This window comes from Mustela erminea, chromosome 7, assembly GCF_009829155.1.
Source record: "Mustela erminea isolate mMusErm1 chromosome 7, mMusErm1.Pri, whole genome shotgun sequence".
In the NCBI taxonomy this organism is placed as follows: Eukaryota; Metazoa; Chordata; class Mammalia; order Carnivora; family Mustelidae; genus Mustela; species Mustela erminea.
The window spans coordinates 122246558-122270354 of NC_045620.1; the positions used below are offsets into that span (position 1 = coordinate 122246558).

Consider the following 23797-nt stretch of genomic DNA (forward strand, 5'->3'; position numbering starts at 1 on the left):
TAAGTAATTTTAAACATTTTAATATTAAAGCAAACATGGATATTTTATGGCCTGTAATGAAAAATTCACATGAAGTTGAAAGATAAAACGGGGGACTTCAAAGGAATTTCCAGCTTGCAGCAGACTCCAGGCTGTACTCCCCGATTCCCAGGGTGCCCCTCTTCTCCCACAAGAAGGAGAGGACCCCAGTGCGGGCTGGAGTGGGAGGGGGAGCCAGGCTGAGTCAGAGCCCACTGGTAATTCCCCATCTGCCTGTGTGACCATGATCTCCGGGAGAGAGCTCCACACACCCCCACCCCCGGCCCTCCTCCAGGTGCACTGGGGACAAGAGTCACCACCTGTAGCAGATAAAGACCTGGAAACCTTTTGGCTCATCCCTGAGTCTCTAGGACCAGCGGGAGGACCCATCAGTGGGAGGTGGAGTGAGCCCCTGGGGACAGAAAGTGCGAAGAAGAAGTCCGGGGCAGGTGTGTGGAAATGTCTGGAGAGGGACCAGTGAGAGGGAGGAGAGGCAGGGCAGAGTGGGGGCAAAGGTCAGTGGGTCCTATGTCCTCCCCACCCCTGGCCCCTGGACAGGGGCTTAGTGTAGAAGGAAAAGCACTGTCTTCAAGACTTAACAGACCTATGTTTAAATCCTAGCTCCACCACTCCCCAGCTTGTGATCTTGAAGAAGTCACTGTCTGAACCTTGGCTCCCCCCACCCCCCTGAAAAACAGAGATGATAAGGACGCATTCCTCCTAGATGCCTGGGGGAATTAACTGTGTGCAAGCCCCAGAGAGAGCCAGTGCTTAGCAAAGGCCGGTCCTGCCCTTGCCTGGCCAAACCTTTCCTCTCTAGGAGGCCGCAGCAACCTCAGTCTGATAGAAGACACAGCATGGGATTTACTGCTTCCCAACTGTGTGGCCCTGAGCAAGTTACTGAGCTTCTCTGAACTTTGGCTTCTTCATTGGGAAAATACGGCTACCAGTAATACCCGTCCTGTCCACCTGCAGGCGTGCTTTGCAAACAGCCAAGTAGGTCCAACTGCGTAGAGCAGACAGTGTAATAAACCTGTTCCCCTGCAGGGGGGCCTAGGAGCCTGCAGGGGGCCAGGGTCTATCAGACTTTTCAGGTGGGAGCCCTGCCTGAGCCTGGCAGCAGCCCTGGTGGGAGGCACTGTACATCCTGTTTGGGTTAGAGACTGGGTGCGGTCCGGCCCATGCCCCTGCTGCCTCCTGGACTCTCAAGAGAGGCCCCCGGATGGGAGAGAGAGCATGGGGAAGGCAGCTGTTGTGAAAGGGACCCCTTGTACCCTGGGGGAACAGAGAAAGACTGACCCCAGAGAAAAGAGTTTGCAGGCCTTCCCAGGCAGCACACCCCCAGGTCCCCAACGTTGGTGCTGCTGCTGCAGCTTGGCTCCTGGTCCCCTGGCTTCTAGGCCGTCTGGCTTGCTTGTGGAGCAGGTGCTCGTCCTGGCCTCCTCCCCTCCCCAGCAGAGGAGCAGAGCCGGAGGGCTTCTTGGGGACCTGGTGCAGCTGTGGCCCTGGGAACAGACTGACCAGGGAGCTTTAAAGCAGCTGAGTGTGTGTCATCCAGCTAAGCCTGGAACGAGGAGGGAGCCTGGCGCAGATCCCGGCAGGTGGCACGGAGAGGGAAATGCTGGGAAGCCGGCTGAGAGCTGGCTGCGGGCTGGGGTCGTGGTCTGTGCATGTCCTGTGCTGGGCAGGGAGGAAGGAGGCACAGCCACTGGTGTCCTCACCATCCCCTGGCCCCCAGGCTAAGGAAGCATTGCCCCTCTCCTTGTTTTGTGCCCAGGGGCCGTCTGTCCCTGGGTATGTCCCACTCATTTCTGCTCTGGCCTCAGCCTCCTGGCTGTACCCCTGCCCAGACCAGACCCCCGCTGTCCCCCCACTCCACTTTATAACCTCTCAGTGCCAGGCACATGACACCCAGTGAGCACCGACCAGGCTGAGAAGGCCACAATGATAAATAAGACTGACTTTTCACCCTGGTGTGCTAGAGAGAAGAGGGTCACGTTCACTTACGCTAAATAGTGCTCACGGTACATTTCTGTTCAAGAATCCCTAGGGAGGGACCCCATTTCTTTCTTTCTTTTCTTTTTCTTTCTTTCTTTTTTTTTTTTTTTTAAAGATTTTACTTATTGGGGCACCTGGGTGCCTCAGTTGGTTAAGGGACTGCCTTCGGCTCAGGTCATGATCCTGGAGTCCCAGGACTGAGTCCCGCATCGGGCTCCCAGCTCAGCAGGGAGTCTCCTTCTTCCTCTGACTCTCCCCACTTTCTTGTACTCTCTCTCATTCTCTCTCTCAAATAAATAAATATAATCTTTAAAAAAAAAAAGATTTTACTTATTTATTTGAGAGAGAGCATGAGCGGGGAGAGGGAGAGGTAGAGGGAGAAGGAGAAGTAGAGTCCCTGCCAAGCAGGGAGCCCAACATGGGGGCTCAGTCCCAGGACCCCGAGATCATGACCTGAGCTGAAGGCAGATGCCTAACTGACCAAGCCACCCAGGTGCCTCCAGGGACCCCATTTCTTATGAGACAAGGTCTGGAATATTCCAAATGACCCCTTCCCACATGATCTCTCCTGCCCCTGCTCCGGGTCTCAGTATCCACAGCGTTTATCATAGAAACCCTGACTTCTCGCTGCCCCCGGAACACTCCAGGCACGTTTCTTCCGCTACCTCGCATACTAGTCCAGCCTGCCCTTCTCTCTCCCTGCCCCACCGTCCCAGACCATCCGAGCCCGTCTCGCAAGCCCACATCAGCCACTGGGACCCTCTCTCCTGAGCTGCTTATAAAATTAATCAAAATGAACACTAAGGAATAAAAGAGGAGATACTAAGCCCACTGATCATGTGCTTGGACAGCTCTGGTCTTTGACCTGCTACAGGTCTTGATACGATGGGAGAAGAAGTCATTTGAAACTTTTACGTCAGTTTGATACTGTCACCACATCCATGTGCGTGATTTTGTATTTTACCAAAGGATCCTTTCTTGAGGGAGTGAGAACTAAGAAAACTACAGCTGAAACCTGGCCTTTCACACCAGATAGTTAGGAAGCACACGGAGAGAGCTTGTTCCTTCCACTAGATTTGAGGCTGACTGCCACCCCACCCTGCACTGTGGCCCACTAACTGAGGCCAGAGACCACAAATAAAGCCTCAGAATCTGGTAGCACTTTATGGCCTACAGAGCCGGCTTTCAGCAAGAATAACCTCCCTGTGGGGAAGTAGGCGGGGCCTCTCATCACCACGCCCACATTCAGATGAAGAGACAGAGGTTCAGAGAGGCCAACTGGGATTTGGACTCCACGCGTTCCACCCTGCAGAGCCCGCAGGGCTCGTTCCTCCTCACCACTCCAGTCACGTGCTCTGGAAGCCCGAGTGTCCAGAATCCCCTTTAAGTTAACATGCGAATGCAGGGCTGTTGGAAAGAAGTGTAGACCCAGTCCAAAGAGCATACAGGGGAAACAGAACTCCGATATATAATAGGATTATAGGTGATTGACCTAAGTACCAGGGAGCCTATGGGCAAGCGGGGAAGGCTGAGGTGGGCTGAGGAGTGAGAGTTGGGCCCGTTCAAAGCAGGCAGCGGCAGCGGTCCGCGGCGGTGGCCTCCGAGCCAGGATGCTTGAGCGGAGCCAGCGACAGGAAACAGGAAGCCGGTGCAGGGCTGGGCGGGGCTTAGGAAGGGAGCCGGCACCTGGGCTCAGGGCCTGTGGGCTGGCCGGTGCCCTTGATGGGGAGATGGGACAGCAGTGTGCTCGGCTGGTTTCTGATGGCCGGAGAGTGTGAGCCTGTGTGTGGGTGTGAGCCTCAGGGTGAGAGGAAGAGGCATCTTCCTGTTCACCAGCTCCCGAGGACGTAACAAGTGAGGGCGGCGGAAGCTGGGTCCTGCCTGGTCACAAGCCCAGGCAGCCCTGCCACCACCTTTGTCTTTCATGCTGGTTCCAACGGGGGCGTCAGGAGGGACAGTCTCTGCCCTTGGCCACCAGACCCTGGCGGGGTGACCAGCCCTTTGGGGTGCTGTACCCTGTTTGCTAGCTATATGTATTTATTCATTGAAGATTTATACTCACCAACTTCCTCCAGGGTTATTTTTGCCCAGTGGGAGCATTCTGAGGTCACCTCTTGCTAAGAATAACCCGGAGGGGGAGGGGGAGGGGAGTGCTGGGAGCAGGGGCTGAGCTCAGACAGGCCAGCCCAAAGCCAGCATTACTCACTCCACGTTGGAGGCTAAGTCTCTGTCACAATGCCCAAATGAGTTCAAGAGGGCAAAGCTGCCCCTCTTCGGAGCAGAAGACTTGGGGTATAAACCGGGAAGTTAGGGAGCCATTCAGCTGCAGCTTAAGCCAGCTGGGGACAGTTTAACTCAGCTGTGGGGAGTTGACTCTATGGGCTCATTGGCCAGCCTAATAGGAACTTTCAGTTTGTCTCCCAAGTTAAGACAGAGCCCAGATCCCATCTCCGTGTCCAGGTCAGAATGATTCCTTCAACAATCCCTGGAACCTCGATTCATGGACTTGGTGCCCCCCGGTTTTTAAGCACAAAATTTCCAGAAAGAGTTATCTCCCAACCCTAGCTGCCAGCCCCTCCAAGGGCCCCCCTCACCTGTGAGCCCGTGTGGACACTGCTGGTGCCCCTCCGCTCACGTGTTCGAAGGTGTGAGGAAAGCAAGTCTGTCACTTGTTTTACGAGGTTCCCGACCTCTCTTGTAACTGAGCCCTGCAGACTGATCTGCCCATTCCTGCACCTGATCGGTCAAAGCAGCACTCACCCGTGGCATCCAGTACCGAGAGGCTGGCCGCTGGGCTGGTCTTCAAGTGCCAAAGACATGTTGCGGGGTGTGGGGTGAGGGGTCATGTTTCGAAGTCCAGGGCAAAGTGGGAGACTTTCCAACCTGGGACCTTCCTGAACGAAGGTGTGGAGGGACAAATGTGCACGGGGGGGAGGGACCGCGTGCTGACAGGTGTGGCTGAGCGCCTGAGGGTTTCACGTATGAACACATTAGACCTTGGATGGAGAAGTCTCGGCGGGCGGCCTGAGCGGTTTACACTTTATCGTCTCTGAAATGTGTTTATCTGGAAGGTTTCTGAGGGGGTGGGAGCATGAAGTGAAGGGACTCATGTTTAGGGAAGCTGGGCCTGGCATCTGTGAGTGCGGTGGGTCGAGCACGAGAGGATGCAGGGAGATAGGAGAGTGGGATGGTGCCAGAAATCACCCCCAGAGCCTGCTGGGGGGAGGCGGTGGGGGACAGAATTGGCAGGGCCCGGGCTGCTGGCGGCCATAGAGTGGGGAGAGCAAGGGGAGGAAGGAGATGTTTCAGGCCCCAGGGATGGCGTCAGTGTTACTGTCAGAGACAGAGACTTCTGGAAGAGAGCAGATTTGGCAGCAGCCCTTTTGGGAGGCCCCTCTAGCTGGTCTTAGTAGGGGAGCAGCTCCCAGCATCTCCATTTTGTTTTTCCAGAAATCCCTGTTGCTTTTCATCCCTCCCTGGTCCCTTCCTTGGAGTCACATTATAGGGCCACCTCCAGGGAAAGTCACGCACTTCCCTGGGTCTGGCCTCCCTGGGCTTCCTAGTTGCCCGTGGCCTTCTCTAGAGCCTGAGCCGCACCTGCACCATTCCCATGCGGCGGGGACTCGCCGGCAGGTGCATCTGGACAGAGCTGTTGACGCTGCTTTTCTTTCATCATCCTCGCCTGGAGAATTGGGTGCCTTTCGGTCCTACCACCTTGAGAAAGATATAATCGAACTGGAAAAGCTCCAGAGCCCAGCAGCTAGCTTGATCAAGGGGAAGGTGGTGCTGCCAAGTGAGGACAGACGAAAGAGATTATGGCTCTCTGGTCCGGAGAGACGGAGGCTGGAGGGGATAGGATTAAAGCTCTGAAATCACATTGTGGGGTGGGGCAGAGGGAGTGTGCCCCAGTGGGGTGCTGCAGGGTGGGGAGATACCCATTTGAAGCTTCAGAGAGGTACGTGAAGCATAGAAAAGAAAGCCCTATTTCCCATGGTGGGTTTCCTTCTTACCAAACCCCAGGCATGGATGGTAGAGGTTGAAAATAGGAATCATTTCAAAAGGGATTTACTTAAATGTATGCATCTCCTATACAGAATGGCTTTTCAGAGAGAGCCTCCAGCTCCTCCTGAAACCCTTTGAGGCTGACTTCAAAGAGCACAGCCAGGCCCTCTTCCAGGTGGACAGGTGTCCCAGCTGGAGGCGGAACCCGGAGTGGCTCGGCCACCAGCAGGCATGTTGGTTCTTGTGTCCACCTGCCATGACCAGCAGGGGCATGGACTGCCTGACCTCTGAGGCTCTCCTGGGCCCCGAAGTTCTCTCCTGGAATCAGTGTCTGTCTGTCTGTCTGTCTCTGGCACATGCTTACATGGTAGAGAGATCTCTAGGAGGAGGGAGGGAAGAGAGCTCCCCGCCCGGGTGGCAAGGAAAATGGCGAGAGCCCTAGGGCAGGCCCAAGCTCTCCAAAGTTGGCCCTCTTTGGCTTCTGGTTCTGCTGTCCCTTCATCCCCCTGGTGGCCCTTTTAGCTGCTCCACCAGGGAAAAGGAAATCGGAGGTCCTAGTTCCAAAGTCTTGGAGCCTGACTCCATTCACCCCGGGCAGGCTGAGCAGCAACGCTTTGAGGACCTCTCTTGGGAGCTGGCACAGGGTGGCCCTCTCCAGTTCTGTCTGCCTCAAGGCCACTTCCGGCCAATCAGATGCCGGGCTGCCGGCAGAAGGGGCTGCAGGAAGGCCTGGAGCAGACGGGAGGGGGAGCGTGGGCCTGGCACCAGCGCCTGTGGGACAGGCTGCCCTGCTGTTTCCTGAAGCTAGAGTCAACCTGGGAAAACCCATTGCTTGGTCGGGGGCTGGTGAGCCTGCAGTTGTGAGGAAAGGGGGGCCGTCAGTGTGTTTTTGCGGGCACGTCTCTGCCACATCCCTGCACATCTGCCGGGCTGTGTCTCCGGGAGGTGGCGCACCCCTGTGTGTCTGTGTGTGTGACTGTGTGTCTTTAACCAAGAGGCCAAGGCTGGCCGGATGCCAGGGTTCCCGGCTGGCACGGAGCTAGTGCTGCCAAGGGCCTTAAAGGCACAATGGCGGTAACATGGGGTGGGAGGGGCTGCCCCACATCTGCCGGCCTCTGGGCCTCCCTCCGCAGCACTGAGCTGCAATGCGGAGGAAAAGGCCCCTTCCAGCCACAGCCCCTGGCCTCCCACACCGCGGGGGAGAACGAGGCAGGTGCCCAGAGCCAGCCCGGGACCCTGGCTCAGACCTCCAGGGGCTTCCAGTAGGAGAGGCCGGGCCCTGGGCCTGCCCCCTCCACACCTGGGCCCAGGTGTGCCTGCACACAGCTGGTCCCTGTGCCCGGGCTGCCACCAGCATATGGGCTCCTTTCGCCACAGATGTCTGGGCCTTGTCTCCTTTGTATTATTTCCCTCATCTCTTATTTGCCAGGTTTTAATTTTTTATGTGTAAATATTATTATTATAATAAAGGGCCTCTGAGAAATCACTTCCTTATTTGGAGCTTCAGCACTCTGCCCCACTTGGGGAGCCCAGGCCTCACCTGGAGAGGGAGCGGTGGGAGTTCTGGGGTCTGAGCCAGATTTCCAGCAAAGGGCGAGGAGGGTAGGGGCTGGGGCCTGGACAGGTTCAGCACGGAGGATTGCTTCTCGCTTTGCCTCCGGCTTGTCCCTGCAATGGCTGCTGTCAGGGAAGCAGCCGGCGGCCTTTCCCTGGCCCTGCTCAGGCACATCAAAGCCTCGTGTTCCTCCTTGGAACCCTGGGGATTTGAGGTTGGGTTTTTCCAGAGACTCAACCCAAAGGAGGAGCCAGCTTTCAAATGCCTCTCTTGTACCTGGGTCATTCTGGAAGCTTTACCACTTAGAGGGCATGGGACTTGAGGCAAGCCTTGGAGCGTTTTCCCTCTGAAAAGTGCGGGTAACACTACGAATCCGGACAGTTGTGATAATTACACTGATTAATGTATACGTGAATTTATGTGGGTGCTGTGCTGGGGGTGGAGTGGTTGGAAGGGAGACAAACAGAAACCCAAGTCAGGCAAAGCTCGCAAGTCCAGGAGGGAGACCGGCGGGGAGTAAGGGGGCTCAGCGGAGGAGTGTTGCAGTGAGACAGGGTGTCAACAGCTCTGTAAGCAAACGTCACCTGCAGTGGGCTGGGGGTTGGGGGTTCCGTGACCACTGGAGTGGACTTTACCCCCACTTCTTCCGTGCCAGACTGGGGGCGGGGCCTAGCACAAATGCCTCCCTCCCCAGGGGTGTGAGCCTGTGTGTGTGAGAGAGAGAGAGAGCATGCACATGTGTGGAGACAGGCAGACTTTCAGACATCCTGAGAAGACAGAAAGCAGAAGGGTGGTGACCGGGGGCTGGGGGCCAGAGGAATGGGGAGTTAATATGAAGAGGGGACAGAGTTTCAGTCTGAGGTGACAAGAAAGTTCTGAAGGTGGATGGTGGGGACAGTTGTACGATAGGGATACTTAATGCCATGCAATTGTACACTTGGAAATGATTAAAATGGCAAATAATATGTATATTTTACTGCAATATTTCTTTTTAAGTTTTTTTTTGTTTTTTTTTTTTTAAAAAGGTTCTTAGAGAAAGGCAGCCTCTAGTCAGTGCGCCGACCTTCAGCCCCAGGTTTTTCCACAACAGCACAATTGACATCTAGGGCCGAATCTTTCTCGGTTGTGGTCGCAGCCCTGTTCTAGGGCGGAGTTTAGCAGCCCCGACCCCTGTCCCCTGGAAGCCAGCAGTGTCCCCACCCCCCAGGGGATGACTGCTGCCTTCACCAGCTTGGAAGGAGCCACTCACTCGGGAGCCAAGGTGGGGGGTGGCAGGCAACAGAGAAGCAAGAGGTGGTCGTCCCAGGATGGAGGGGTCTTGTCTGGACAGAAGGTAAAGGCCAGCGAATCCTGAGGGACGCCAGGAGGTGGTGGGCAGGGTCTGAAGATCCAGAATGGGGCAAACCAGCCATGGGTAGGTGCACAGAGGGCAATAGGATCAGGCTTTACCCAAATCTGTTGCTCCCCTCCAGCTCTACTCCCAGGGGAGAAAGGGGCGCTCACAGCCGCCATTCCTGTTCGGCCACCCCTGCTGCCCCGTCCCCCCAGCCTCACAGGTGAGAAGCAGAGAAGGTTGAAACTGTCACCTTCAGCTGCTGCTGGTGGCTTCTAGAAGGGCCAGGGACTTCTGCGGCTTCCCCTACTCCCATGGGGGAAAAATGAATATTTCAGGGTATGCTCCGTCTCCTTTCAAGGCAACTGAGAAATAAAAGCTAACAAAAACAGAATTTTAAACAGTTGCTTCTGACATACAACTAAGTTAAAGCTCCCTCTGCGTCCATGAGCAAGGTGTTGTGGGTCTTAAGCGAGGCTTGGCACTCAGGACTCAGCAGTGGATGCTGGGTGCCTCCCGGGCACCCTGTTCCTGCTGAGGACAGGCCAAGGATGACGGGGGCCAGGAGGGGGCTGGGAGGAAGGCGTGGAGGTAGGGGCAGACGGGTGCAGACCCAGCTCTCCTCGTGGCTTCCTTGCATGGATTAGGCTGTTCTCATCAAGGATGCCCCTTTCAGGGTGCACCCAGACCCCCCTGAGAGATGTGGACAGTCGCTTCAGTCCGTTTGCCTGTGGACCTCCTTCCTTCATCTCGATGGTTTTCTTATAGGTGGATTCAACCTGCTCAGTTGCCTGGGCCCCAGAGAGGGAGCCAGTGAGGGTCCGGGGCTGGCTGCGGCAGGGTGGACGGGGTGTGTGTGTCTTCTTTTCTTCCTTCCTTCCTTCCTTTTTTTTTTTTTTAAGATTTCATTTGTAAGTAGTCTCTATACCCACTGTGGGGCTCAAACTTACAACCCGCAGATCAAGAGTCACATGTTCCACCGACGAGCCAGCCAGCCACCCCAGGGTGGGAAGGTTCTTGAGGGATAAGTTGGGTCAAGGGCTAGCCTGGGCGGGAATCAGCAGCTTCCCCAATCCCAGAACTTTGGCTAACACAAGGTCATCTGCTCAGTTGGGAGGAAAGGAAGGCTGGGCGGGAGGGGAGGGGGCAGGAGCTGTGCAGAGCGCTTCCCTTGTCCCTCTGAAAGGGGGAGTGGGCTCGGGCCTGGGAGGGATGCTTGATCAGAGCAGGTGGGGGGCAGAGCAGGCCCTCCTGGCTCTCTCTGCTATGGAGCTGGCAATCAACAGGAAGTGAGTCCCAGGGTGAGAAGAGGCCATGTGGTCCCCAGGCAGGAAGTTAGTGACAGCAGAGTTGTCTCAAGCAGCTTGGTGGGGCTGGGAGCCTGCCCCAGTTGGAGGTGTCTGTGGGGCAGCAAGTGGCCAGAAGGAAATAGGACACAGCCATGGTAAGAGCTTGACTCTGACCTGAATTGCCCAGCCCACATTGGTCCAGCAGACCCCCAGCCCACGTCCCTGGTAGAGGCATGTTCAGAACTCTGTGGTGCCCAGCACGGCTGGACATTGTAGGGGTGGGGGAGAGCTGTGGGGGCCTGGGCATCCCCCACACTGCTTGAGCTGTCTCAGGGTGAGAGGATTTCTACCAGGGAGGGTTTTTCTAGGTCAGGGAACCCTGTTGGTTTGAGCTGGGAGGTGGGAAAGGCCCTCTCAGTCCTGGACAGAGTGTGTCCAAACACTCAGGGATGGAAGCTAAGGAGAAAGACAGGGCCTACTGCTCCCTTGCATTCCTGCTTCTGACCTTCTGGCTGGGCTGGCTTCAGCCCTCTGTGCCCAAGGCTAGGCTGGCAGAGGACTTCTGGCTGAGGACTGCATACCTTTGCAGATTTCCCTGGGAGCTTCCCTTGGGAGAAGCAGGCCTGCTCCAAGCTACCCCACCTAGCCAGGAAAACAGCTTGGCTGGTCCCTCTGCTCGCCCACAGGCTGCTCTTTGAGCCTGGAGCCTTGTCCAGGGAGGACTCGGGTTTTTATTTTGTTTTTATTAATTTATTTTGTCCCCAAGGCCCTTGTCCCTATTGGCCACACTGGGGGTTCCTCAATGGGCAGCTCAGGGGCACCTCAGCAGGGCTCAGAGTTGAAGATACAGACCTTAGAGCAGACGTAGCCTTCGAGATTGTCCGCCATGAGGGGAGGGAGCCCAGTGCTCTCTCAGGCTGTCAGGGTGCGCTTTGAGGGGTACAGCTCTTTGGAGGGAATTTGACAGGCCCTCCAGCAGCTAACCCACCTCTGGGACCCCAATCTACTGACATCCGCAGGCGCACGGAACTGTAAGTGCACGGGGCTCATTGCTGTGAAAAGCAAATGGCCCAGAGGCCCACTATTAGGGAACCGTCTGCATAAATTCTGGGGCATCCATTCACTAGAATGTGGAGCAGCTGTGAAGTAGGAGAGACAGATCCATATGCACGAGTATGGAGAGATGCCCACTGTGCTTGTTAAGTGGAAAAGCAAGTTATAGAACACGGAGTAGTAAGACACCCTATTAGGAAAAAAAAATCCTGGATCTGGCTGTGCGTGTGAATCCATGTGTGTAAACATGAAACTCACAAACGATTGTAGACCCGTAGAAACAAAGTCTGCAAAGGATCCTCACCAAACTGTTAACAAGGGTTTACCTGTGGTTTTGGAGGTGGGGGATTGAAAAAGGAGCTTTAACATTTCACCACGACTCATTTTTGTATCATTTGCGTTTTCATATATGTCTTTTATAAACAAGGAAAGAAAAAAAGACTTTGATGGAAAAAACCTCAGGGGTCGAGTCTAGACATCTCCCCTTATAGGTGGGGCAGCCGAGGGACCCTCCTGGGTAGCGCCCCGCTGAGGTGGTAGGCTAGGCTCGCATTTGCCCTTCCCGGACGGGGTTGCTCAGGGCCGGCCTGTACCCATGGACGAGAGCGCAGGGGACACTTGCCTCTTCCACACCATGAGGGCACTTCCATTCCTTCTGAGATGCCCTAGCCTACTTCCCCCAAGGACAGAGTGCTCACCAGCCTCTCCTGCCCCCAGGCCATCCTTACAAAGTGTGTGACCTTGAGCAAGTCACGGAATTCTCCGAGAGCCTCCTAAGGAAGGTTGAGTGGCTCAAAAGGGGTCATGGTGAGAAGGAGCCTTGCCCACCATGCAGGGGCATTTACAAAGGACAGTTAGATGATTACTCTTGATGTGATTCTTATTACCTGGAACTGTAGCAGGTTCCATTCTTAGACTCTCGGGGATGAAGGGATACATTTCCTATTAGAAGGGGAGCATGAGACACATGCCGGGATGGGGGGCTCACTATGGACGCTACAAACTGCTTGTGAGGCTGTAGGCTCTCCAGGGTCGGGGTGCCAGAGAGCACATGGGGTCCAGAGCTGAAGGGAAGAACTGTGCTGGGCTTTGGGGCCCAAAAGAATGCTTGTTTGGGAGGCCTCCTTTGACCCTTCCGCTCCAAGATGCAGCTAGTCCCTGCTTGGGTCTGGGCCTTGACAGGCCAAAAGGAAAGCTGGGGGGAATCTGGCAAAAGTCAGATCAGCCCAAGGTGACCAGAATTGATTGGTGGCACTAGACTCTTCTGAAGAGGGGTCGTGATTGGAAGTAGGGAGAGTGTGAGGAATGTTTGTTTTTTTAAAAAAAATCCTTGATTGATTTATTTTTTGTGAGGCTTGAACTCCTAACCCCAAGATCAAGAGTTGCATGCTCTACCCACTGAGCCAGGCAGGCCCTCCAGAATGTTTGCTTTCACTTACACATAGATGTATTTTTTTTTCACTTATGTACAGAGGGACGTTTGTTTTTAATAGGGGCCTCAGAGTTGGCTTGGAGGCCCTCTGTCACCTCAGGGAGTTGGGGGGGGGCGGTGGTGTAGGTCACAGTGTGGGCAGTGAAACCAGGCTGGCGAACCTGCCTGCATTCTTCTTCTGCTTCTTCTGCTCGAGTCCACAAATCCATTGACCTCAGCGAGTTGGGCCCAGGGATCCCTTGAAACTGAGAGCAGAATTGTGTGTGTATTTGCTTGTGTGGACGCTTATGTGGACAAGGTTTTCTGGACAATGGGTAGCATAACCTTCACCAGAATTTCAGGGGGGCTAGTGATGCAAAAGAGGAAGACCAGTGATCTAATCCTCCCCTCCTGTTTCTTCATCTTTCCAGGTGGAAAGCAGTGACACACCAAAGGACCCCGCAGTGACCTCCAAGTCCCCGTCTATGGCCCAGGACTCAGGCCCCTCAGAGCTGTTACCCAACGGGGACTTGGAGAAGCGGAGTGAGCCCCAGCCAGAGGAGGGGAGCCCCGCTGGAGGGCAGAAGGGCGGGGCCCCAGCAGAAGGAGAGGGTGCGGCTGAGACCCCGCCTGAAGCCTCCAGAGCCGTGGAGAATGGCTGCTGCACCCCTAAGGATGGCCGAGGAGCCCCCGCAGAAGAGAGTGAGTCCTGGGGACAAGGGGCCACCTCTTCTGGGATCCCCAGGATTCCCCCAAGGATTAGACACTGGGGCCAGTAGGCCCCAGCAGGCATGGGAGCTGGAGGTCTACTTGCCAAGGCTGTACCCCAGGGGCTGCTGGCTGAATGCAGCCTGCACACATGTTTTATTTGGCCCATGTAGTGTTTTAAACATTTTCAAAAATTAGTTGCCAGTATTTAAAAATCAAGAAATTTCACATAAAAATCTGGAGTTTTGGCTTCTCATGGAAAAAAAAAAGCTAGATCTGGCAACAGTGGGTTTGTAGAATGCCAACAGTTGCAGGACTGGGGTGATGGCTGTCCCCCACACCCCTTCGTAGGCTGGTTGTGAGCCTCAGTTTCCCTCAGCCCTTACCTGACCTGCTGCTTCTTCTTCAAGACCCGCAGCTCTCGGGGACTGCGTGCCAAGCCCCTGGCCTGGGTGCTCCAGGCAGTGGATGCCCTCTGCCAGGAAGAGCCCACTTAGCCTGCCCCAGCAGAGGTCTCAAACCTGCCACAGTTCAGCTGACTCAGCTCAAGTGTGGTTGTGACTGAGTGGGATGGGGGCAGCGCAGAGGGGGGTGACCGGTGCGCCAGGCCCCTTCCTCCCCAGACTTTTTGGCCTTGCCCTGGAGTCCTGGAAAATTGCCTGCTTTTCTCTTTCAGGTTAAGCCAGTGATTTCAGGGCCAACCGAGCTGTAAACATGTTAGTAATGAGGACAACTAGCATTTGTACCGGGCTTCACAGTTTACAGAGTGTTTCCTCATATATTACCACATTTGATCCTCCCGGGGCCCTGCCAGGTTGTTTTGCATATGTGCATTTTAATTCAAAAAGTCTTCCTTCCAAGTGCGGTTGATGGAATGAGTAAATCGATTAATTGGCATAATTTACTTTGCATGGATCCAAACCCAATATTCATGTAGGATTGAAAGCATTTCCAGAAAAGAGATTTCCAAATTAAAAAAAATATATATATATACCTATATTTCATTCATTTATTATTCAACTAATATTTAATGATGTTCTTGTTATGTGCAAAGCACTTCCTGAGGTACTCTGTATTCGTTCTTTTGGTCCTCCAAACAATCTTCTTCAAGAGGTATTATTATTCCCATTTTGAGGCAGAAAAAAAACCTGCCACTTAGCCAGATGAAGTGACTCGCTCAGGGCAACCCCCGGAGCCTATAAGTGGTAGATCCAGGATGCATTCGGTCTTGGCTCTAAAGGTGGTGTGCTCTTCTGCTGTCCCCTTTTATCCTGCAGGGGGGCTCAGGGCTGGCTGGCCGGTAACTGCCCAGCGCTCCTGGCCTCACCTGAGTGCCTTGTGGGTGTGGGTCCTGACACTGGGTGAGAGTGTTCAAGGGGCTGGAGTGGAGGGAAACCCAGGAGAAAAGGGAAAAGACACCCTCTTCCTCCCGCTAAGAATACCAGGTATTCCAGTGTGGAAACTGGGAGCCCATCAGTAAACCCAGCCCCCCGCATCCCCCTCCAACACACAGTGTGCTGATTCCTGGGACCCCACCACGACTGGCTGGGGTAAGCTGCAGGCCTTCCGGCCTGGTGGGATGGAGCTAGAGTTCTCAGGCCACTCTTAACCCTTGAGTGTTTGCTTTCACTTTGGGGTCTCTCTGTCTCCGCTTCTGTTTGTTCTCCAGAGTTCCTTCTTTAGTCAGTCAATAGGTGTTTGTGAAACCTCCAATTGGTGTGTATGTCAGGATCTGGGCCAGGAGCTGGGGAAACCATCAGGAACAAAAACCTGGTTCTTGCCTTCAAGGACCTCACAGTCCGCTAGAGAGACAGACGTTAATGAGAAATTCGCGCTGAGAGGCGTGTGATTCTACAGGGAGATAGGTTCTCTAAGAGAAAATAAACACAGTTCTATGAGGAACTGTGACCAGGGAAACCCCAGCCAGCCCAACCTGTTCCACGGAAGCGGAAGGATGACTGGGGGTTCACCAGGTGAGGGGTGGTGTAGGAGGGAGTGAAAACAGGTACCGAGGCTCCCGGGTAGGAGGGAGCAGGGTACCGGGTCTTTGAGGACATCCTCCTGGGGCATGGTGGGGTGTGTGTGTGCACACGTGTGTGTGTGTGTGTGTGCGTGCGCGTGCAACATGATCTGCTTTATGTTTTGAAAAAAAAATCACTTTGCACCCTGGTTCCCAGAGTGAAACAAAGAGGCTGGGAAGCGGGGTCAGGGGGCAGCTGCAGGTGTGGAGGGGAGGAGGGCGGCTGTAATGAGGTGGCAGCAGAGGTGGAGAGAAGAGGGCAAGCACCAGGAACCCAAGGGGAAAGGGGAGAGGTGGTGTCGAGGTGAACTCCTGGGTTTGGGATTTTCGTACATTAAGGGGGACCTTCCTCAGAATGCTCCAAGCCTCCCTGACCTCCCAGTAGCCTCGGAGCATCCTGTGTTGTGTGCTTGTGGGCCTCAGAGATGGGGGGACCCCTGAAGGCCACTGTGCATTGGCTGCATGCTGAGACTGGTGAGGTGCTGCCCCGGGACATGGCAGTGGTCTGCTGGAGGCTCGGCGGCCCAGCCCACAGCCAGCCCCGCAGAACGCGTACACAGCTGCTTAGTTCCAAGGAGGGAGGAGACTAAGGGCCTAGGGAGGTAGCGATTTGGCCATGGTCTCCCTTCTGTTCCCCTCATTCCAGGTCTCCTCTAAGGAGACCCCATCTCTCTCCCCTAAACCCCTTCCATTAGTTTCTATACAGGAAAAACGGAGGACTTTAAGGCAGCCTTCCTGGGTACACAGGTGCCCCAGATCCTGATAGTACAGCCAGGAGAAAGAAGGAGAAACAGGGGAGATGACGAGTAATCAGGACAAGAGCCACCTGGATAGGCAGGTGGTGGCCTTGGGACTGCTCCTGCACTCCTAGCATTAATGCCGCCATGATTGTAACAGAAACGATGGTAATATGGCTTCCTTTGACTGGATATTGACTATGTGTTGAGTGTCCTATATCCCAACTACTCAAAGTGGCCCGGGGACCAACTGTGTTACCTGGTATCACCTTGGAATTTAGAAACGCAGAATCTCAGGCCCTACCCTAGACCTGTGGCGTCCAAAGCTACATTTGAAAGAGATTCTCATGATTTTGATGGATAGTGAACTTTAAGAAGCCCTGCTCTTTAGTTAGCCATTCTTTTGCTTAATTTTTGTGATCATATGAGGAAAACTCTTATTGTCCCCATTTTTCAGATGGGGAGACTGAGTGTTCAGAAAGGTTAAGGTACTTATCCAAGATAATATAGCTAGTGAAGGATCGGATTAGGGTCAGCACAAAGCCCTTTTCTGCTCAGATTGGGCTAGTGACTGCCCCCTGAGCCAAGCCTGGCCTTAGCCTTGTCATGGAGATTTGGGTTCCTTTTAAAGGAAATTTGGGGTGGTCCCAGCCGAGTATAGGCTTAGACTGACAGGTAAGTGTGGTGGTGTTGGAGGCACCCTGGGCTCTCCTGCCCCCTGGACCTGAGATACTTGAGGGTCATGTCCGAGGCTGCCAGGGCCACCCTGGGAGGCACACAGCCACCTGGCCCGCCTGTGACCGTGGGTCTGGGCCAGGAGCAGATGGACTGCAGAGGGAGTGTTGAGAGAGCAGCTGACCCTCCTTGACTCAGGACAAGTGCTGCATTCTGAGGCAGGCCCGTTTGTTGTTTTGCTGAGCCAGGCTGGAAAGTGTGTGTGTGTGTGATATCACTCAGTGGGCATGTGCAGAATCTGTCCGGGAGAAAATTCCGGAAAGAAGCCAGTTGGAAACTGCACGAGGAAAAGTACTTCTGTTTGGGGGGACATGGGGGCCGGGGAATAGGGAAGGGGAGAACACGAAGGTGGCGGAGGATAAAGTGAAGGGGCTGGGCATTTAGGAGCCCTGAGATCTGATTTCTGCTTTGTCAGTCACTCCACAACCCCCCCCCACCCAGCCTCAGTTTCCCCACTGGCAAAATCTAGGGGCTGGGCAGGTGCTCCCATCATCTCTATAGCTCCCTTCAACCCTGATTTTCTTTCATCCGAATGAATAGATGATTCCCCATAATGAGATGCCATGGAGGGAAATGTTTGAGAGGTCAGAGGGACCCCGCTGCGGCCAGGCCCGAGGGCGGGCGCCCCCTCCTGGCAGCCCAAAGCCTCGTTGGGAGAACGTCCAGGTGTGAGAGAAAAGTGGGGGGGGAGGGTAGGGATGCGAGGGGGAGCTTGCTCCAGGGAGCGCTCAAAAATATCGGGGGTGCTGGCTGTGCTGAGCAGAAGCACAGAGGAAGAGACAGCAATACCGGGTGAGACGTACCTTCAAAGGCCTGTCGTGTAAAGTGTTAGCGAGCACCCCTGTTCCTGGCGTGCGCCCATGACAGACGCTGGCGCTTCGCCCCCCACCCCCCTCGGGCAGCCGGCTGGGCACCGTCCCTGTCCCTGTTGTGTGGCCCACGCGTGTGCCCGCGCTGGCAGCTTGGGCCCCTGCCTCCCCTCCCCTGGGCTCCGGGGGCGCTGTAACCCCTGGGCTGCCCCTCCCCCGGGGGCACACACTCAGAACCCCAGGGCTTCTCTAGTGAGAGAGAGGGAAAGAAACTTCCTCTCCGGGGCCGGAGGAGGCCTTCAATGCTGTGTCTGGTTTCCGCTTCAGAGCCAGGAGATGAAGTAGGGGCTGTTTTTTCCGTTTTGGGCTCCCCCACCCCAACTACCATGAGCCAGCCTCATTGACCTTCCTGCTTTGAGCCCAAGCTCAGTATTCTTGGCTTCAGAGATAGGAGTTCAGGGGCCCAGGTGGGAGGAGGGCTCACTGCCCCCCCCCCCCAGGAAGCTCTGGAAGGCATAATCACCCCAGTCCCACAGCCAGGGGTGGCTAGACTGCAAGGTGTGTGCTGGGCCTGGGAAGGGCATCCGGGGGAGGACATGGATATTCTGGAGGAGTGTGGCTGCCCTCCCGAGTGGGGTCCGGACAGGGACGGCGAGAGGATGGGACTCTCCTATAGACAGAACTTCTGGGGCTTCTGCCCTCCTGGGGAGCCTTTCCTTCTAGGAACTGGAATCCGGGCCTAGCTGGAGAGCTGCAGGAAAGAGGCGGAGGGAAGTGCCTTAGGGAAAGGGATCCAAACTGATATTTATCGAGCACCTACTACATGCTGCATCCTGCTCCAGGCACTCAAGGTTCCCAGTAACCTAAGATTTTAAACAGTCGGCTCTCTTGATTCAGTGAGAAAACAGGCTGAATGGAAGAGGTTACAGAGGTCACACAGAAACACCTGGAATTCAAGTCTTTTAGAAGAAAGGTTAGGGATGGGGAGTGGGGGTGCAGAGGCAGGTACAGATAACAGAACCACAGTGTTGAGACCTGCAGAAGGACCCTAGAGATAGATCATCTCCAGCCTCATTATCTTCCAGATAAGGAAACAGCCTCAGAAACAAAGTTGCTTCACCAGAGTCTTGCTCCAGTGGCCCTGTACCCCGCTGCCTCCGAGGACATCTTTGCCTCACTCCCTAGAAGCATACAGCTCCCTTCCAGGGCAGGGGGAGACTGTGGCATCTGGCGCCTCCTCTCGGAAGGGAGCTGTTCCTAGACAGCCCCATCTGTGTGCCTGAGACAGAGTCAATGGGCCAGAAGCCGTGGCCCTGGCTTTTCTAGTATTCCTTCGGATTTGGGCCTCCAGAGCTGCCCCAGTCCCTTCTCTGCTCTAGGCCGTGCTCTGAGTCCTTGGGGCCAACATGGTGCCTAGCACGCAGTGGGCCATCAGGTTGGACACATGAACAGTTGAATGGTTAAAGGACCCCTGTCCCCGTGGCAGGGACCCCAGGCACAAGGTGGGGCCTCTGAGCCGCTCCTGTAACTCTGCCGACAGTCCCTTTGTTCTTCCCTCTCCACAGGCAAGGAACAGAAGGAGACCAACAGCGAATCCATGAAAATGGAGGCAAGTGTTTTCCTCAACCCCCAGGGGCTCTGTGGATCCTGATTCTAGAAGAAAGCCACCTCCCTGACCAACCGTGGCGAATGTGTGTGAGGGGATCCTGAGGTGGTCTGTCCCCTTCTTTACATGTCCCCGTGTAAGGAGGAAAGGAGATGGGTGTGGAGGCTAGAAGCCCCCCAACAAGGCAGCCAGCTGGTCCCCTCTGAGACCAGGCGCCTCCCCACATGGTTCATGTCCATGTGCACCCCCACCCCCCAGCCTGTGGCTCACTTCTCCAGCCCAAACAGGGCCTTGCCCAGCACTCTCAGGGTTGACATCTCTGGCCAGGAGTCAAAGCTCCTGTGTTCTGTTCGAGGTGAGTGCCTCCTCAGTTTCCCCTCAGGAGGAGCGAACCTTGCAGTGGGACTGTTAGTGCCCATCTTAATGCCAGTCTGTCTCTCTGTCGTCTCTCTGTCCTAGGGCTCCCGGGGCCGGCTGCGGGGTGGCTTGGGCTGGGAGTCCAGCCTCCGCCAGCGGCCCATGCCGCGGCTCACCTTCCAGGCGGGGGACCCCTACTACATCAGCAAGCGCAAGCGGGACGAGTGGCTGGCACGCTGGAAAAGGGAGGTGAGGTGCCTTCTGGCCTGGGCCCCAGCCTGCCCCACAGAATTGGAAAACCAGAAGTTAGCTTCAGCTGCCCTCTGGAGCTGTTGTCAGGCCCCAGCCAAGCCTCAGTTTCCCCTCCGGGTTAACCTCTTGCACTTACAGGAAACCACTTAACTCCTAGGCAGTGACTGGTTTCTTTTTTTGTTCAACAAATGTTTATTGATCACTTCCCATGTCTCAGGTAGTGTACTAAGCTCTGTGCGTATACAATTCCTGGCCTCATGGAGTGGATGTTCTGATGGAGGAGACAGAACAAGTAAAGACAGAAAAGTAAAGGAGGGGCTGAAATAGAGGATAGCAGAAGCCTGCTTTAGGTGGGTGGTCAGGGGAGGCTTCTTGGAGGAGGTGGCCTTTTTAAGTTAAGACCTAAAGGAGCAGGAGAGCTGGCTCTGATCTGGTTGCTCCTTGGTCCTTCAGTCTGCACTACTCCATGCCTCTTGCTGCTAAATCCCTCTACTGGCTAGCTTCTACCACCCCCCACCCTCGACCCTGAACCCCCGCTGCCCGCGACTCCCATGGAGGGTATCTGGTGAGGAGTGGGGGTGGGGGTAGAATGTTCTAGGCAGAGGAAACACCACAAGCAAGACCCTGACTTGTTTGGCAAAACAAGAGACCAGTATGCCCCGCGTGAAACGAGCAAGGGAGAAAGTGGGGTCAGACATGGGGTCCAGCCATGTGGGGCTCTGCAGGTCTTGGCCAGAAGCTGGTATAATTCTGAGCACATGCAAGGCTTCTGTGCAGAGGAACGATCTGATGTTGCTTAGAGGGGCGGCAGTGGAGACAGGGCAGATTCAGGATGTACTTTGGAGACAGAATCAGTGAGGCTTGCTGATGGGTGGGAGGGGTGAAGGAGGGGAAGAAATGGCAGGTCTCACTTGAATACCTAGGGATGGTTGTGCCGTGTCCTCAGAGGGGGCAGGCAGCTGGAGGAGCGGGTTTGGGACTGCTGGGAACTGGCAGTTCAGCCTGAGAGGCCGAGGTGCCTGTAGCCGGCGGGGTAGGCAAGTCCGCACTTCAGTGCAAAGACGGGAGGGCGTCCAGAGCAGGAGCTGCTGTTTAAGTCCAGAGAAATGGATGAGCTCACCTGGCGATAGGGAGAGAGAAGAGCCCAAATCCCAAGTTTCCTCCCTGGAAACCGCACCATTTATGGGCTGCGTAGAGAGAACAGCAAGGGCTGAGAGGCACGTCCATTGCCTCTGACAACCCGGAGGTAGCTGGTGACTTTTCTAAGAGATGCTGCCGTGGGGGTGGAAGCCAGCCCATGGCAGACCGCAGCAGGGACAGGAGGTGAGGCCGTGGACCCTGGAAGACCAAGGAGCCAGCAGCCTATCAAGCCTGATGTGCGGGGCCGCTCTCCTGTCTGATCCGCAGATGGACCTCTGGCATCAGGAAGGCAGCAGAAGTGGCGTGAGTTGCCACCATCTGGGGCGTTCGCCCCAGGCCTTCAAAGGAAGGCAGTGGCCGATTTACACTGTGTGAGCGCTCGCTCTAGAAGAAGTTCAGAACGAGGTAGGGGTTGGTCTGCGTGATGGTCTCCAGTTCCTTCGGGCTCCAGGAAGGCAGAAATTTCTCTCCTGGAAGCGCCTGGAGAAGGGACCGCCTGTCAAGGTTCCCTGAGAAGAGAGGCACTTGACCCTGAGCTCCAAGTGTGGTCTTTAGGACGAAATTCAGGAACTGGGGCTGTTCTTGCCATCTGGTGGGTTGCCTACTAACTAGCCCCCTGGCAGCCAGTGGGGGCAGGGGAGAGGGATGCGTTTTCCTGCTCTCCCAGAGTCCTGGGGCCAGAAGGCTATGCCTAATGATGTTTAGACCTGGAACACTCATGCATTCTGTGGTTCTCAGACTAGGCTTCCCTGAAGAAGCAGTATGGAAGCCTGCCCTCAGCCACCAGAGAAAAGGGGATCTTCTCTCAATTCACAGGAAAAATTAGGATAGTCGGGGCATTTTCTTGATTTTATCATTTTCACTAGAATTTAAAAAGACTTGATCATGGGGCTCTTGTAGCATACGCAGAAGCAGAGAGAGTGGGGGGCGGAAGAAACCCCCACGTACCTATCACCCAGCTTCAACAATCATCAAAAGCTTTTCTAGTAAACTCTCAATGTTTGCCCTCCACTTCCCCACCCCCAGCCAAGAAAGGTCATTGATGAGCATTAACAGAAAAACTTGGAAAGTTGATTCAATTGCAGATGTTTAGGTATATGTGACTTGAGATGTAGAGGTCTTCCCCTGCCCCCAAAATATATTTTTTGGGGCACCTGGCTGGCTCAGTCTGTTGAGCACAAGACTCTCGATCTCTGGGTCTTGAGTTCAAGCCCCACGTTGGGTGTAGAGCTTACTTAAAAAATATATATATATACTTTTTGCCAATCTTTTCCTTCCTTATTTATATTCTGTGACTAAAGAGTCCATCGAGGATTTGTGACTGTCAGCACAGGAGTCAGAGCTGCTGGTCGCCTCAGTCTCAGAGTAGGGGGCAGGGGCTGCACGTAGGTGCTGGCCACGGGCTCGGGCCCCCTTCAGGCTTCCTGCTGCCTGCTGAGGCCTGGCCCCAGTACCATACCCGCCCGCCTTGGGCTGTGCCTGGCGTCTAGCAGACAGCTAGTTGCAGGTAACATGAATGCTGGGGAAACATAGCTAGCTTCAAGACTGCCACGTTCCCTTCAGACTGGAGAGTAGTAACTGTCCCCACAGAGTGGCCTATCAGAGGTCAAGAAACCCTTCCACCCCTGGCCACCTCACCTCGTTCCCTGGCATTTGACCCTTTCTTCTGATACTGCCTCCCTTGGCCTTCCTGACCTTGGCCCTGAAGTTCTTCCCCATTTCCTCCAACTGCATCTGCTCAGCCTCCTCCTCTGTCCCGTGGCGATGGCATCCCCAGATCTCTGCCTGCCCCTCTGCCCCCGCTGCTCTTGATCCCCCTCCTTAACCACTTAAGGGCTCTCATAGATCCTACCATCTACCTGCCTGCCTCCCAAAAAGACACGTCCCCTCCCCAAAGCATGGTTCCAGATGTTTCCTAGGCAGTGTCACTTGAAGGGCCAGCCAGCCCTTCCTAACCTCAGAATGCAACACCTGCTCTTTAAAACTTCCTGCAGGGCCCCATTATTGGGCAGTCAGAACTCTCCGTGTCTGTGCACTGTGTAAGATACTGGGGGTACTGGAAGCCTAGAGCATGCCTAGTCACCCCAAGATAGGATGAGGGTTCAGGGTACCTCGGGAAGGGCATCACCCGTGGATCATCTGTGCATCAGCAAGAGGTGGCTTCTGGCTTTTAAGGGGTGAACTGGAATTTAGGAAAGAGAGAAGAAGGGCATTGCGGAGGGAGGTGTATGACCTGTGCAAAGGGTCTGGGGCACAAGGCAGCATGGCCTTTTCAGGATCAGGAAGGGAAGTTCGTGGTGGGGCACAGAATGTGTGGCCTGAGGACTGTGTTGTCCCGTCTTGGGGTTTCCACCAGACCCCAGTCTACACCTGCCCCTTCCTTGGTGCACATGCCCCACCTGGGGGGCCTGCTTCCCTTAAAATATTCCACCAGCTGCATTTCCTTTTGCCATGACACCCTTGTCAATCCAGTTACTAAGTGAGGTTCACTTTTGACTTTTCCATCTGAGATTACCTACCTCCCCAGGCTTTCCTCCCCCAGAAAAAAAATGTTTAAGGCGGCTTAGAATATCACAAAAGGAATGAAATGTAAAGTAACTGGGTGAGGAAAAGGAGACGTTTGCTCCTTCCCTGGGACCGAGGTGGGAATTCCGGCTGGAGGTGGGAAGCTCTTGTCTTCTGTCTGTCCCTTCATGGATTCCCTTCACTTCCTAAGCCTTTTTTTTTTTTTTTTTTAATCATGAAAAAACTGTATTTAGATTTAGCCAGCTGGA

At 54.9% G+C, this 23797-nt stretch overlaps 1 protein-coding gene across 4 annotated transcripts in view; it reads left to right on the forward strand.

Moving 5' to 3' along the window:
• Positions 1-23797, forward strand: part of DNMT3A (DNA methyltransferase 3 alpha) — a 97133-nt gene that overhangs the window by 40209 nt on the left and 33127 nt on the right. For 3 of the 4 annotated variants that reach the window (XM_032353130.1, XM_032353128.1, XM_032353129.1), the window contains exons 4-6: positions 13091-13361; positions 19234-19277; positions 19734-19880. In XM_032353130.1, coding sequence (XP_032209021.1) covers positions 13091-13361; positions 19234-19277; positions 19734-19880 — 462 coding nt within the window. The remainder of the gene's footprint in view (positions 1-13090; positions 13362-19233; positions 19278-19733; positions 19881-23797) is intronic. The other variant, XM_032353131.1, reaches the window with a different exon arrangement.